The sequence below is a fragment of the Heterodontus francisci genome, chromosome 16 (assembly GCF_036365525.1).
Source record: "Heterodontus francisci isolate sHetFra1 chromosome 16, sHetFra1.hap1, whole genome shotgun sequence".
Taxonomy (NCBI): domain Eukaryota; kingdom Metazoa; phylum Chordata; class Chondrichthyes; order Heterodontiformes; family Heterodontidae; genus Heterodontus; species Heterodontus francisci.
The window spans coordinates 98,175,925-98,192,331 of record NC_090386.1 but is presented as its reverse complement, the minus strand read 5'-3'; the positions used below and the strand labels follow the sequence as shown (position 1 = coordinate 98,192,331).

Below are 16,407 nucleotides of genomic sequence, written 5' to 3'. Positions count from 1 at the left end.
CAATCTTATCCACCCAGAAAACATTAGATTAATGAAATTAAGATCCAATATAAGGAGCTATGGGGGCAATTGGCAGACAAAATACTGAACTAATTAAGAACAATTGCACAGAGAGTCCATGAGATTAAAGAGACTGGAGGGAATTTCCTCCCTCAGTGAGTAAATGCTGCTATTACACCAGCCGCCTGTAGAGAGCACTCTGCGTGGGTTTCCTGGGTCTGCTCCTTACAATAAAAGAAAAAAAGACTTGCATTTATATAGCGCCTTTCACAACCTCAGGATGTCACAAAATGCTTTACAGCCAATTAAGTATTTTTGAAGCGTAGGCATTGATGTAATGTAGGAAACGCAGCAGCCATTTTGTGCACAGCATGATCCCACAAGCAGCACTGTGATAAACTGTTATAGTGATTTTGACTGAGGGATGAATATTGGCCAAGACACTGGGAGAACTACTGTGCACTTCTGCAAGACAGTGCCCTGGAATCTTTTACACCTTCCTACAAAATCAGATGGGGCCTTAGCTTACTGTCTCATCTGAAAGACAGCACCTCCAATAGTATAGCACTCAAGTATCAGCTTAGATCTTTTATGCTCAAGTCTTTGAGTGGAACTTGAGCTTACAATCATCGGACTTAGGGGAGCAAGTGTTATTAACAGAGCAACAGCTGACACTCCAGTGAGACACATTGGAATCACCATTGCTGTAAAATGGGTGCAAAACATGCTTAAGTAGCTGAAATGCATGGAAACTCAGGTGTGGCCTTAAAACAACTGTTCAACATGCACCTTGGGGTGGGGGCAGGAGATAACCAGGTAAGAAAATACTTGTGCTTGGCTCTCTCACTTCACTCTGACACGATGTTGCTGCACGTTTTATATAAATTCTTATCATACATTGTGAGGAGAATGACAGCAACACCAAGAAGGCAGCACAGCACAGAGAAGAACACAGAGCACCATTCATTCTGAATTCCAAGTCCTGGTGGAGGGGATTGAGGGCCGGAGGAATGGGCTCCAGAGTGTTGATGCCTCCAGGTCACCCAGAGATATCACTCATATGCCACTTGGACAAGACTGAAACTGGCACTGAGTGCCAGTTGTCTCACCGTGCAGGACTGCTGGACAATGCCAAGTCCTCTACAGCGCAGGCAAACACACGCAGGTGAATGTGATATGTAGTCTGCCTACGGCAGGTCTTATTGCTTCTTTGCTGAAGCACATGTTCTCATTCAGAGCTGTGCTGCCTGGATACTCTATGGGGTGTGGGGGGGGTGGGTGTGAGGAGGGTTGGGGTTACTGGGTTATTCCTAGCAGGTCTATACATTAATGATTTGGAGGAAAGTATAGGTGGACTGATTAACAAGTTTGCAGACGACACTAAGATTGGTGGAGTAGCAGATAGTGAAGGGGACTGTCAGAGAATACAGCAGAATATAGATAGATTAGAGAGTTGGGCAGAGAAATGGCAGATGGAGTTCAATCAGGGCAAATGCGAGGTGATGCATTTTGGAAGATCCAATTCAAGAGTGAACTATACAGTAAATGGAAAAGTCCTGGGGAAAATTGATGTCCAGAGAGATTTGGGTGTTCAGGTCCACTGTTCCCTGAAGGTGGCAACGCAGGTAAATAGAGTGGTCAAGAAGGCATACGGCATGCTTTCCTTCATCGGACGGGGCATTGAGTACAAGAGTTGGCAGGTCATGTTACAGTTGTATAGGACTTTGGTTCGGCCACATTTGGAATACTGCGTACAGTTCTGGTCGCCACATTATCAAAAGGATGTGGATGCTTTGGAGAGGGTGCAGAGGAGGTTCACCAGGATGTTGCCTGGTATGGAGGGCGCTAGCTATGAAGAGAGGTTGAGCAGATTAGGATTATTTTCATTAGAAAGACGGAGGTTGAGGGGGGACCTGATTGAGGTATACAAAATCATGAGAGGTATAGACAGGGTGGACAGCAAGAGGCTTTTTCCCAGAGTGGGGGTTTCAATTACGAGAGGACACGAGTTCAAAGTGAAAGGGGAAATGTTTAGGGGGCATATGCGTGGAAAGTTCTTTACGCAGAGGGTGGTGGGCACCTGGAACGCGTTGCCAGCGGAGGTGGTAGACGCGGGCACGATGGAGTCTTTTAAGATGTATCTAGACAGATACATGAATGGGCAGGAAGAAAAGAGATACAGAACCTTAGAAAATAGGCGACATGTGTAGAGAGAGGATCTGGATCGGCGCAGGCTTGGAGGGCCGAAGGGCCTGTTCCTGTGCTGTAATTATCTTTGTTCTTTTTTTTTTTGTCTGCATCAATCTTAAATGCTGCATGACTCATCTTCACTCCTTCCTGGATTGCTCATTGTCCTCCTGCTCCATGATACTGGCAAATAGCTTACCACCACCAGGACCATTAGAGACGGGCAATAAATGCCAGCTTTGCCAGTGATTCCCAAATCCCAAGAATTAATTTTTAAAAACCAACTTATGCCGATAGAGAATCTTATTCCTGCTCCTGAGCTGCCTGACTGCATGTGAGTGTTTGAAAATAACCTGACAGACCGACACCTGTCAGAAGAATCTGAAGCCAGAACAGGTATTATCAGTCAGAAATTCCCAAAACAAGCACCTTTAAAGGGTCTCCCAGTTGTAGAAAATGGTGTTTAAACTCATCCAGACCCTTCAGGATCAAAAGTTTCTCACTCTCACCTGTACCAGCTGATCCTGGTTACTGCTGCATTTTCTGAATCTCAGTCTAACTTGCCCCAGTCAAGGGATATAATCCGACAGCAACAGAACTTTCTCGGTGTCACCTGCCGAGGCTGGAGCCCAGGAAATAGTTAGAGGTGGCCTCCCAGCAGCAGGTCAGAGGGTCATCAGAGCCTCCTCGCAAATCCACAATGATGGAGCTGCAAGGCTGAAACAGCCACGGCCAGGGCCACGGCCAGGGCCACGGCCAGTCACTGTTATGAAGAGGTTTCTCCCTCCACACTCATGGCACTAACACCTCTGGGACTTTTTAAAAATGTTCTGCAGCTATCTGAGAACAGCTCCGTTTTGAGGCACCCTCGTGCCCTCCTACCTCCCTCAGCAGCATCTACTTCTCCTGGCGGGACTGCCATCTGCTCAGTGCTGTACACCTTCTCATTGGGCCTCTCGCATCACTGTCATGCCTGCCATCCTTAATGTCCTTAATTGGACAGCAAACATGGAAACGGCCTGTTAATTGGCTGCTTCCTGTAAGATCAAGACGCCGTGCAGATGCCAGACACCAGTGGGATCAGGACCTGGAAATGGTCCCAACCCTCAATTATTTTCTGTGTCCAGTAGATTCCATCACTTCCACTTTCTTTATATGGGGATGGAATAAGGAGCAACTGCAGTCAAAGTATTTAAGAAAGAACTTGCATCTATAAAGCACTTTTCACAACCTCAGAATGTCCCAAAGCACTTTACAGCCAATGCACTACTGTTTGAAGTGCAGTCACTGTTTAATGTCGGAAACACAGCAGCCAATTTGTGCACAGCAAGCTCCAACGAACAGCAATGTAATATTGATCAGATGATTGTTCTTTGTGATGTTGTTTGAGGGATAAATATTGACCAGAACATGAGGGTGAACTTCACTGCTTTTCTTCAATACAGTGCCATTGGTCTTTTATATCCATGTGAGAGTGGAGAGTTTTAATACCACATCTAAAAGACAGCACCTCCTCTGTATGCACTGGGACCATCAGCTGGCTTTATGGGTTTAAGTTGCTTTAGTGAGGCTTGAACCGATAACCGTCTGATTCAGAGGTGAGAGTGTGACCCACTGTGCCATGGCTGACACCTTTATAAAGGAGTTAAACACTTGAAGAAAGATCGTGAAACCTGTAGGGAATGACAAACACTGGGAATTCCCTTGGGAATTCTGCCCACTGACATAACTGGCAGAAACATTTTGTAAATGCTGCAGTTGCAGTGAGGGAGCAGGAGATTTTCAGTGGGATTAGAGGAGATGGATCTGATAGGGAACAAACACCAACGTAGATATGATGGGCCCACTGGTCTCCTCCTGGATGAAATTTCTCCTTATTTTATGTTTGAGTGGAGTGGGTGGAAGACGTGCAGGGATTGTTTTGTCATTATGATGTCACTAACGGATGACACGCTAGTTCACTTCAGCACCGCACTGTTGGCAGCAGAAGTTCACTAATCACTGATTCACCGTGCTGCTTTGATGGCATTCCTGACACAGAGGATAGGCTGAAATGTGTGAATTTTCTGCACTTCAGTTGAAACTTTCTCTGTTGTATGTTATGACTGAGACAGGAGGAGTCCAGTGTTTATTCTAGTTCCACTTCTCCACAGGTCACAACACATAGTTACATTTTTTCCCACTTACCGATACGGTCAATCATAGACTCTATTTTAATCCCAGAATAAAACACACCAACCAGGTTTCTTTAATAAACAACAAAATTATCAGTTTATTGTAAAACAAGTCTTAACCAGTAATGAAGTAAAGCATAAACACACAGATTGGAATATAAATGTTCCCTTTTTACCTCAGCCTCTCTCACACACACACCGGTTAACCAAAAAAAGAGATTTACTTTTTAGAGCTCTAGTGCAAAGGAAAAACAAAAAAAGAATACATTAGCCAAAATACTTGCTAATTTTTGAAGAAAAAAGAGAAGATATGAAAAAATGTCAGGTGTCCTTTTTGGTTTGGCGTCCCAAATACGTATAGACGGCTGTCACTGAGATCTTCCTAGAACAGTTCGTCTCAGATGATGTTGAAGATCAGTTTGGGCAGGCTTTCCAGGGAAAATGCAGTAATGGGGTTTCAGGAAGTTCCTTACTCTTGCTTCTCAGCTTGTCAAGAGATGGAAAACTAGCAGGCTTTTTCAAAGAGCAGGAACAGACTGAGCCGGGGTTTTGCTCCCTCGGCAAGTTTTCTCCAACTGTCTTTTCAAACCATTGTCCATATCCCAACTCGCTGTCCAAAGTGAAACCCAAAACAATGTCACAAACGTCAAACCTCCTGACCCCTATAAATATTGACCTGTCACTTCTTTGTAAACATCTTTCCTCCAGTCACGAACAACCCCTGCTGGGTATTTATTTGAAGACAGGTGCCTTCCAGTAACTGTTTACAATCCAGATCTCTCAGTGACCCTTGTAAAACAAAAAATCCATGGACTCCTTTTCGGTTTTAAAACACAAATCATCAAAATATAACAAAAAATGGAAGCACTCCTAACAGGTATCAGAAATATTTAAGAACAAAAACCTCTTGATAAAAGCCAATCACCTGCCAGTCTTCATAATGAAATGCTTTGCGCCTCATTGCAGTTAGATGCTTGTTCTGTTTTGTGTGTGTGTGTGACCTGAATGGGATCTCCCTGTCATTATATCATATTCTCCCTCCCAATGACATTTGTGGTCTGTTTCTCTCACTCTTGTGTTTATTTTTAATTACTATAAGCATATCTTCATTCACCCATCATGATTAATGTTAAAAATGTGCATGGGAATCCTTGCAACTTGTGACTCAAAACTGCCATCTCCCAGTTGATAAGTGGTTGGAGGGAAGTTGTTCATTCTTGCACTGTAAACTAGTAATTACACTGCTCTTTAATGAACTCATTATCAATTCATAGTCATTTAAGGTCAGGTAATCTTGCTGAAGTGTTTAGCGAGTATATCACAGAGAAAATAATGAATCAACTGCCTCAGTGGGTCAGTTGGTAACTGCACTGCCACTTGTGGTTCCCAGCCGCCTATGAGTAGAAAAGTCTTAGTGTCAATTTTCTGAAGTTCCTCAAATGCTGATTTTTTGTTTCTCTTCCATTTTCAGTTTGATGGTGACAATATGTACATGAGTCTTACTGATGCCAACCAGGATTACCTGCCTACCAACCAGGTAAGTGGGCAGAAGCTTACAGTTCCCATCTTTTTAGATTCCCTCATTTTTTTTCATATGTAAAAATCCAAATGGGGGAAATCCAAACGCATTTTGCCTATTTCTGTAGGAATCAAGGGATGCAGGGAGAAAGCAGGAACAGGGTACGAGTTTGGACGATCAGCCATGATCGTATTGAATGGCGGTGCAGGCTCGAAGGGCCAAATGGCCTACTCCTGCTCCTAAGTTCTATGTTTCTATGTTTCTTCAGGTATAAAGTGGGTGGAAAGCGTACCAATTTAGCAGTGGGACGTCTGTGTCCTATCTTTGCAAGAGTTGAGCCAACTACCAAATTGGTGGGGCCTATTTTTAGGCGAATTGGCAGACTCCTAAAACAGGTGTTGGGGCTCTTTAAAGATGTAAATTAGGACCCCCATACCCATGAAAGAAACCCGCTTCAGAATTGATCTGTGATGAACAAGGCAGGTGATGGGTCAACTGTGCTTAGAGTTCCTCGGTGGCCACATGGCTGTCAGTAACAGGTAGTTAATGTAAAACACCCTTCCTGTGGAGCCAGGAGGAAGAGAAGCCATGATCGTCCCTTCCCCCACACTTCCCCCGACCCACCATAGCACTCCCCCGCACCCCCCATAACCTGCTCCAATAACACCCTCTCCCAGGACTTAGCTGAGGGCTGGGTAAGAAGGCAGCCAGACCTTAATGTCTTTGTTTGTTCAAAAGGCCATCAGTTCTTGGGCCTCTTGTTTCAGACATTCACTGGCATAGTTTAACTTCCAGAATTTTCCTGGAGTCTCCAGGAGCTAAAGATTAATCCCTAGGTGCAAGACCCAGGGAGGAAAAGTCATAGATGGGGCACTAAAAAAGAGGTATGACTTTTTTTTCATCTTCTTAGAACAATTTTGTTTACTAGTTATAAATATATTGGTGATTGGAAAAAGGTCAAGAATCATCCAATCAGCTAACCAATCGGTCTGTTCACTTTCCAATTGGACAGGGAAGAGAGGTGAACTTGGGTGAACAACGGCAGGAAATGCGGGGGTGGGGCAGATGGAGGTGGGAGATCATGTGATGACATCTCCAGGGAGACGTCCAACCGGAGTTGATAACCCTGTCTCATGTCCGTGACTAAAGTAATCATTTATTAAATATTCATCTGAACTTCTGTCTCACCTTCTCTGTGTTTTAATGACACCCATGGGAGGTTGTCTGTGGTTTCCCTGCATTTCTGCAGGTTTGTTTGGAAAGTTTGATATTAAAATCTTTACAAGAAATTCCGTTTTTGTGAGGTTGGCTGAAGAAGTGATGGTGCTACATTACAGAGTCAACAATGTGGCATTAAACCCATTACTGTCAGCACAGTGAGTTCCCGATCTCAGTTACTCTGCCCCATATGGAAGAAAGGTGCAGGGTCCCATAAGAAACAAAGTGTCTGGGGTTAAATACTGGTAAGTGACACATCTGTAAAGATAAATTTCACCCCAATTTAGAAAATTACTTCAGGAGAAAACAATGTGTTCCCCTAAGGACATATGATCCCATCAATGAATCTGGGGAAAGTGGGGAAAAATGGCGTAGGGGTAGATGATCAGCCATGATCTGTTTGAATGATGGAGCAGGCTCGACGGGCTGAATGGCCTACTCCTGCTCCTATTTCCTATGATCCTATGGTCCTAAGATATTGAAATTGCTTGGAGTTCTTTCACTGTGATGAAGTATCAGGTAAAACCAGCATGAAACTTTATTGACAACACATCTCCAAGTGACTGGTGCCACCCGAGCCCTGTGCTTGGCAAATGTACAAACTGCATTTATATAGTGCCTTTAACATAAAGAAGTGGAATGATAACATCCCACAGAAAGGTGTCCAATAAGACAACAAGAATAATGAAACAAGTTGGAAGTATTTCAAGTAAATGGCAGGCAACCTGATCGGATGCAACCTCCCCAGCACTTGCCAGTTAGTGAGGGGACTCTGTGGAGCTTGTCTTAAACCAATGGCTTTCAATAGATATCTCTGACTAGTTATAGCTGAGGCTTCAGTGACCTATTTTAGCCACATGTATGAATTTTAGCAAAAAACATCTTACACACAATACAGATAGATGTCCTTCAGATGCATATTTACAAGACATCAGCTTTGCCTCAGTGAGTAACCCTGTCGCTCTGAGTCAGGCAGTTGTGAATTCAAAACCTACTCCAAGGACTTGAGCCCATATCCGAGGCTGAGACTTCATTGCAGTACTGTGGGAGCACTACACTGTTGGAGGTGCCACCTTTCGGATGAGATGTTAAACAGAAGCACCATCTGCCCTCTAAGGTGAAAGTAAAAGAGCAAGGGAGTTCTTCCTGGTGTAAAATAAAACAGAAAGTGCTGGAAAAACTCAGCAGCATCTGTGGAGAGAGAAGCAGAGTTAACGTTTCAGGTCAGTGACCCTTCATCAGTTCTCCCTGGTGTCCTGGCCAGTAGTTATCCCTCAACCAACATCACTGATGACCTGGTTGCTTATCTTACTGTTATTTATGGGAGCTTGCTGCGCGCAAATTGGCTGCTGCATTTCCTACATTACAACAGTGACTGCACTTCAAAAAGTACTTAATTGTCTGTAAAGTGCTTTGGGATACTCTGAGAATGTGAAAGACACTACAGAAATGCAAGCCCACTCCTTTACTTAAGAAATATATCACACCGTTCAGTGACGAAGGAAATAAAGCAACTATAACGATCAAAAACCACTCTCACACAGTCTGCTTTCCATCTTAATCATGCAGAAAAAGGTTAAAGTTCACATGCGTATGCTGTGCGAATATGAATCTTGAGATCAAATGACCAAACACGGTGCCTGTTACTCCTTTTTAGTTAGCAATCAGAAATGCAATTTTCCACATCTGGATTCCCAATTTTCACTATCTGGCTCGTGACTATCACATTGGACAACACTGGGTTAGAACAGCTGATAGCAGAGTTATTGCCTCAGTGTATCCTTCTACAACATCGTGTGAACAAAGCATTGAGTGGCTCAATCAAGATGTAAAACCAATAATCGAAGAGCAGCACAAACATTGCGTTCTGCAGCCTCTCCAAAGTGAGGCACACTATTCATCTGTCTACACAATGAATTTAGTTTAATTTTGGGTTTTCCCAATTGATTTAAAGCCTTGTTAGCTTTTTTTGACACTTTATTCTTCATCTCTGATCTGAGCGGTTCTCACTCTCACTGCATGTGATTATTGAGACTGATCATCTGCTCTCCAGGCTGTCGGATTTCCGATTTATCACAGGATAAGTTTGGATGAGGAAGGTATTTCACCCAATCCTTGATCATCTCCCTCGAAAAATGAACAGTTCCCTATCACAGCATTCAACTGACTAACCTGTCTGCAAATTATCCAAGTGTTGCTCATTCTAAGAAAAAACTTCTTGCTTTTTACCGGTTTGATCTTATAACACCTTATCTTCCTGCCAAGGATTACCTTGAATAGTGCACAGAATGTTTCCCTTGTGTCTCAGTGAAAGAGCCAAACACAGTACCTCAGTGATGGAGGCAATGGGAGGTGTCGAGGAACTCATGACCCTCTCCTGCCAATCATTCTGAGGTTGACCAATTTCATATGACAGGATTCAGCTACAACTGACCACAAGTAATTTGCTCACTGAGTGCTTAATAAAATTCACTCTCACACTGGATTTGTTCTGAATCTGACAGAAACAGAACACGGCATTGGAGGATTTGGCTTCTGTAACCCCTGACCCCTTGTTTGCATGCTTCACCTGGGGGCCAGGTAGCCCAATGGGTTAACCTCACCCAATCGTTCAACCTTAGCTCCATACAAACAGTTGAATTAGGAGCAGAAGTAGGCCATTCGGCCCCTCGAGCCTGCTCCACCATTCAATAAGATCATGGTTGATCTATTTGTGTTTAGTTTAGTTTAGAGATACAGCACTGAATCAGGCCCTTCGGCCCACCGAGTCTGTGCCGACCATCAACCACCCATTTATACTAATCCTACACTAATTCCATATTCCTACCACATTCCCACCTGTCCCTATATTCCCTACCACCTACCTATACTAGGGGCAATTGCTAGTGGCCAATTTACCTATCAACCTGCAAGTCTTTGGCATGTGGGAGGAAACCGGAGCACCCGGAGGAAACCCATGCAGACACAGCGAGAACTTGCAAACTCCACACAGGCAGTACCCGGAATTGAACCCGGGCCACTGGAGCTGTGAGGCTGCGGTGCTAACCACTGCGCCACTGTGCCGCCCTCTCGAATTCCACACTCCCATCTACCCCCGATAACCTTTGATTCCCTTGCCTAACAAGAATTATGCCAAAAGAAATCACACTCAGCCTGCCCGAAATTTTAAAAGGTAATTTTCGCGAATTAACAGAAAAATGTGACAAAATAATTAAACAGATATTGTTAGCAAACAACCGCAGTTGACCGGGTGAAGAAAAAGCCGCACCATCTTCGTGATAAAGCAAAGCCGAGTGTCTGGTATAGAGCCCCTCCCCCTCCCACTCCCTGCACTCTCATGGGACAGAAAGCACCATTAATGGCACTTCGAAAGGCTTGGCACCATAGTGCACAAAATGGACTATAAAATCAGGGTAAATTGAATGCACAGTAAGGCTCATTAATTATTCCTATGACCTGGCTGAGTCTTTTCTCACTTATTCAGCAATTCAACTAAAACGAATTGGGTCATCTGTCTTTATTTTGGAAAGTAGGAACATCTCAAAACTTTTATTCTCTAGCCCCCGCAAAAAATATCCTTCAATCTGTTAAGTGTTGCACCAATATCATGGACATTTTTTAATTCATTCATGGGATGAGGGCATCACTGGCCAGGCCAGCATTTATTGCCCATCCCTAATTGCCCTTGAGAAGCTGAGCTGCCTTCTTGAACCGCTGCGGTCCATGTGGGGTAGGTACACCCACAGTGCTGTTAGGAACGGAGTTCCAGGATTTTGACCCAGTGACGGTGAAGGAACGTCGATATAGTTCCAAGTCAGGATGGTGTGTGGCTTGGAGGGCAACTTGCAGGCAGTGGTGTTCCCATGTGTCTGCTGCCCTTATCCTTCTAGGTGGTAGAGGTCGCAGGTTTCAAAGGTGCTGTTGAAGGAGTCTTCGTGAGCTGCTGTAATGCATCTTGCATATGGCACACACTGCTGCCACTGTGCATCGGTGATGGAGGGAATGAAGGTTTAAGGTGGTGGATGGGGTGCCGATCAAGTAGGCTGCTTAGTCTTGGATGGTGTCGAGCTTCTTAAATGTTGTTGGAACTGCACTCATCCAGGCATGTGGAGAGTATTCCATCACACCCCTGACTTGTGCCTTGTAGATGGTGGACAGGCTTTGGGGAGTCAGGAGGTGAGTTACTCGCCTCAGGATTCCTAGCCTCTGAACCGTTCTTGTAGCCACAGTATTTATATGGCTACTCCAGTTCAGTTTCTGGTCAATGAAAGCCCCCAAGATCTTGATGGTCAAGGATTCAGCAATGGTAATGCTATGGAATGTCAAGGGAGATGGTTTGATTCTCTCTTGTTGGAGATGGTCATTGCCTGGCACTTCTGTGGCAGAAATATTACTTGCCACTTATCAGCCCAAGCCTGAATGTTGTCCAGGTCTTTCTGCATGTGGACATGGACTGTTTCAGTATCTGCCAAGTTGTGAATGGTACTGAACACTGTGCAATCATCATTGACCATCCCCAATTCTGACCTTATGTTGGAGGAAAAGTTTTTGATGAAGCAGCTAAAGATAGTTGGGCTTAGGACACTACCCTAAGGACCTCCTGCAGTGACGTTCGAGGTCTGAGATGATTGACCCCCAACAACCACAACCAACTTCCTTTGTGCTAGGTATGACCCCAACAGGCGGAGAGTTTTCCCCCTGATTCCCATTGACTTCAATTTAGTTAAGGCTCCTTGATGCCACACTCGGTCAAATGCTGCCTTGATGCCAAGGGCAGTCACTCTCACCTCACCTCACCTCTGGAATTCTGCTCTTTTGACCATGTTTGGACAAAGGCTGTAATGCGGTCAGGAGTTGAGTGGCCCTGGTGGAACCCAAACTGAGCGGCAGTAAGCAGGTTATTGCTGAGTAAGTGCCGCTTGATAGCACTGTCAACGACACCTTCCATCACTTTGCTGATGATTGAGAGTAGACTGATAGGGCGGTAATTGGCTGGGTTGGACTTGTCCTGCTTTTTGTGTACAGGACATACCTGGGCAATTTTCCACATTGCCAGTGTTATAGCTGTACTGGAGCAGGTTGGCTAGGGGCGTGGTTAGTTCTGGAGCACAAGTCATCAGTACTACAGCCAGGATGTTGTCAGGACCCATAGCCTTTGCAGTATCCAGTACCTTCAGCTGTTTCTTGCTATCATGTGGGGTGAATCGAATTGTCTGAAGACTGGTATCTGTGATGCTGGGGACCTCAGGAGAAGGCCGAGATGGATCATACACTCAGCAGTTCTAGCTGAAAATTGTTGCAAATGCTTCAGCCTTGTCCTTTGCACTGATGTGCTGGGCTCCCCCATCATTGAGGATGGGGATATTTGAGAGCCTCCTCCTCTGGTTAGTTGTTTAATTGTTTAATTGATCTGTTGGTTGTAAGATTGCTTAGCCCTGTCTATTGCATGCTGCTTCTGCATGCATGTGGACCTGTGTTGTAGCTTCACCAGGTTGGCACCTCATTTTCAAGTAGTCTGGTGCTGCTCCTGGCATGCCCTCCTACACTCCTCATTGAACCAGGGTTGGTCCCCCGGCTTGATGGTATTGGTAGAGTAAGGGCCATGAGGTTACAGATTGTGGTTGAATACAATTCTATTGCTGCTCATGGGTGCCCAGATTTGAGCTGCTAGATCTGTTCTGAATCTATCCCATTAAGTGGTAATGCCACGCAACATGATGGAGGAGGTCTTCAGTGTGAAGATGGGATTTGGTCTCCACAAGAACTGTATATTGATCACTCCTACCAGTACTTGTCATTGACAGATGCATCTATGACAGATAGATTGGTGAGGACGAGGTCAGGTCAGTTTTTCCCTCTTGTTGGTTCCCTCATCATCTGCCACAGGCCCAGTCTAGCAGCTATGTCCTTCAGGACTCAGCCAGCTTCATCCAGTAGTGGTGCTACCGAGCCACTCTTTGTGATGGACATTGAAGTCCCCACCCAGAGTGCATTCTGCGCCCTTGCTACCCTCAGTGCTTCCTCCAAGTCATATTCAACATGGCGAAACAGTGATTCATCAGTCAAGGGTGGCGGTGGGTGATAATCAGCAGGAGGTTTCCTTGCCCATGTTTGACCTGATGCCCTGAGACTTCATGGGGTTCGGAGTCAATGTTGAAAACTCCCAGGGCCACTCTCTCCCAAATATATACCACTGTGCAGGCACCTTTGGTGGGTCTGTCCTGCTAGTGGACAGGACATACCCAAGGAGGGTGAGTCTGGGACATTGTAAGGTATGATTCCGTGAGTATGACAATATCAGGCTGTTGCTTGACTAGTCTGTGGGACAGCTCTCCCAACTTTGGCACAAGCCCCCAGACTGGGCAGGGTCAACTGGGCAGGGTGTGCCTTTGTCATTTCTGGTGCCTGGGTCGATGCCAGGTGGTCCATCTGGTTTTTTTCTTTTTTAACTGTTCTTCAGTGGTTTGATACAACTGAGTGGCTTGCTAAGCCATTTCAGATACAGCTAAGAGTCAACCACATTGCTGTGCCTCTGGAGTCATATATTGACCAGACCAGGTAAGGACAGCAGGTTTTGTTTCCTGAAGAACATTAATGAACCAGATGAGTTTTTACATCAATCCAGTCATTTCATGGTCACCATTACTGAGACTAGCTTTTTAATTCCAGATGTATTAATTAATTGAATTTAAATTCCCCCAGCTTCCATGGTGGGATTTGAACTCATGTCCCCAGAGCATTAGTCCAGGCCTCTGGATTAGTCATCCAGTAGCATTACTGCTACGCTACCAGTTCCTTAAAGAGCTATCCACTTAGTCCCACTCCCCTGCTGTTTCCCCATAGTTCTGCACATTTTTCCCTTTCAATTGTTTATCCAGTTCCCTTTTGATGGTTATTACCGAACCTGTTTCCACCTTTCAAGCAATGTCCCAAAAACACCACATTTATTTCAATGGTTTCTCCTCTCATGTTCACCAGCCACCTGGCTCCACCCTTGGTGCCCACCTTGTCATCATCAATATGCCATCATTCAGAAGCACATGGCGTTGGATGTGAGTTGGGGTGAAGATGGGGTTGGTTTTGTCCAGTCCCAGTCTATCACCATCTAGCCTTACACATGCAGAGTGGACACATGCCTGAGCTACTAGAGAGAAGCCCAGCTTCTGCTGAACTGTATTGGTTGAAATATTGCCAACCTTCTTCCTGCTAGTAAATATTTTATAAGTTTGTGCTTTATAGTCATATTGTCAACAAGTCTTAGTGCACCATATATTAGTCAGTAAACACACTGCTGTTGCTGCAAAATGCTTCTCTGCCAATGCACAGGCAGCCTGCGATTAAATAGAGATGATATCATCTTTAGTAACCAATCAAATCTTGGTGAACCTTTGACCTCTGAAATGACTGAGTCGTGTAATGAAATATGACATTTCAAAAAAGAAGGACTCTTGATTGTATCAGAAGTGACATCTGATCAAAATAAGGTGAACTTTTAACCCCCCCCAAAAAACTCACAGCAATATAAGCATATCTGAGACAGCGCATAATGTAGCTTGGTTGCCATGACAACAATGTCAAGCCTAGAAGCTTACCCCATATCCATCCCAATTGATCAAAACAAAATGAGCTTTCATCTGTGATGCTGTCATCAGTTCTGTATATAATTGCTATATTTAATTGCTAAATTGACTTTCTTTCCACCTCCAACACAATTTTCTTCTGAACTCTTCAGAACCACTATTTAAGAAGGTTGGGAGAGATGAATTAGGAATCTTTAGACCTATTAGTTTAACGTCTACTTTGGAGAAATGACTAGAATCTGTTATTAGGGACAGAGTGAATGACCATTTGGACAAATATGAGCTGATCAGCGAGCCAGCATAGATTTGTAAAGGGTAAGTCATGCCTAACTAAGCTAGTTGAATAATTTGAGGAAGTCACTAATCTGGTAGCAATGGGAAGGTCAATGGATGTTATTTATATGGACTTTCAGAAGGCATTTGATAAAGTTCCCCTCAAGAGACTACAAGTGAGACTGAGGCAAAAGGGGGTATAACCTTAAAAGGAGAGCCAGCCAGGCTGATCAGGGGTAATATCAGGAAGCATCTCTTCACACAAAGGGTAATGGAAATCTGGAACTCTCTCCCCCACAAAAAGCTGTTGAAGCTGGGGATCAGTTGAAAATTTCAAAACTAAGATGGATAGATTTTTGTTAGACAAGGCGTTAAGGGCTATGGAACCAAGGCGGGTAAATGCAGTTAAGATATACATCAGACGTGATCAAATTGAATGGTGGAACAGGCTCGAGGGGCTGAATGGCCACTTTTGTTCCTAGAAGACAGTGTCTTGTTGATGTCTTCCACATCCTTCAGCTCCTCACCCAATGGCCCATTCTCGATATGCGAGCCCTGACATTTAGTGCTGGCAGGTAATTGCACTTGTTATGACCGCAGTGGAAGCAATACACTGTCAGTTCAGTCCCGTCACTTCACAGGTCACAGCATATTATTAAGCTTTCACACACAATCGGAAAACAGCCAAATTAAACACTAGTAACCCCTGGAATAAAACAGACCAAACCAGGTATCTTTAGACAACAACAAATGAACTGTTTATTAAAAAACTATATCTTTAACACTATGAAGATAAACCTATGTCTAAAGACTTTATAATTTCTTATTTTAATCTAACTCCCCCATACACACACATACATTCAACAATAACAGTAGTTAACCGGTTTTTAAAAGTGGTGTTTTTAAAAATTAGTTGCTTCTTAAGAATAAATAAACGAGTCCGTCTTTGCGGGTTACGTTTCTGATGGATGAGGTATTCTAATGTGGAAATAGTCAAAAGCTACTTGAAGTCTTCACATGGATTTGATGCAGTAATCAATTCTTAATAGGCATTCATCTCTTCAGCTGCAGTAAGCATTAAACAGTACTTTGAGTGATCAGCCCAGCAATAAGTTAACTTGAACTTTAAAACTGACAATATCTCAGTTGAAACTTTACTTCGAATTCCAGCAAACTTAATCAGCCCAGAGAGATTCAATCTTGAGGCAAATACTTTCTGGCTTGGAAGTAAAGAAAAGGAGTTCAGCAATACAAACGGTCTCTTAAAAGAAAAGGCTTTTTCTTTCCTTAGGGGATTAACTTGGCCTGTAGCTCCTTGTAGAATTTCTGCTGAAAGAGACTGAAACTGCTCCTTTCTCTTCAGTATGGATTGTTGGTGACTCTGGTTCAAACCAACTTTTGCCAGTTCCCCCCACACACAGTCAATTGGAAATGTTATACCATGTGACCTCTCTCT

At 44.1% G+C, this 16,407-nt stretch overlaps 1 protein-coding gene across 7 annotated transcripts in view; it reads left to right on the top strand.

Annotated features, from left to right (window-relative positions):
* The window catches only part of tox2 (TOX high mobility group box family member 2), a 259,956-nt gene that overhangs the window by 121,467 nt on the left and 122,082 nt on the right, over positions 1-16,407 (top strand). For 6 of the 7 annotated variants that reach the window (XM_068048697.1, XM_068048696.1, XM_068048701.1 and 3 more), the window contains one exon: positions 5,833-5,898. The exons of the other annotated variant lie outside the window; for it this stretch is intronic. In XM_068048697.1, the coding sequence (XP_067904798.1) occupies positions 5,833-5,898 (66 nt within the window). The remainder of the gene's footprint in view (positions 1-5,832; positions 5,899-16,407) is intronic. 7 annotated transcript variants of the gene reach the window in all.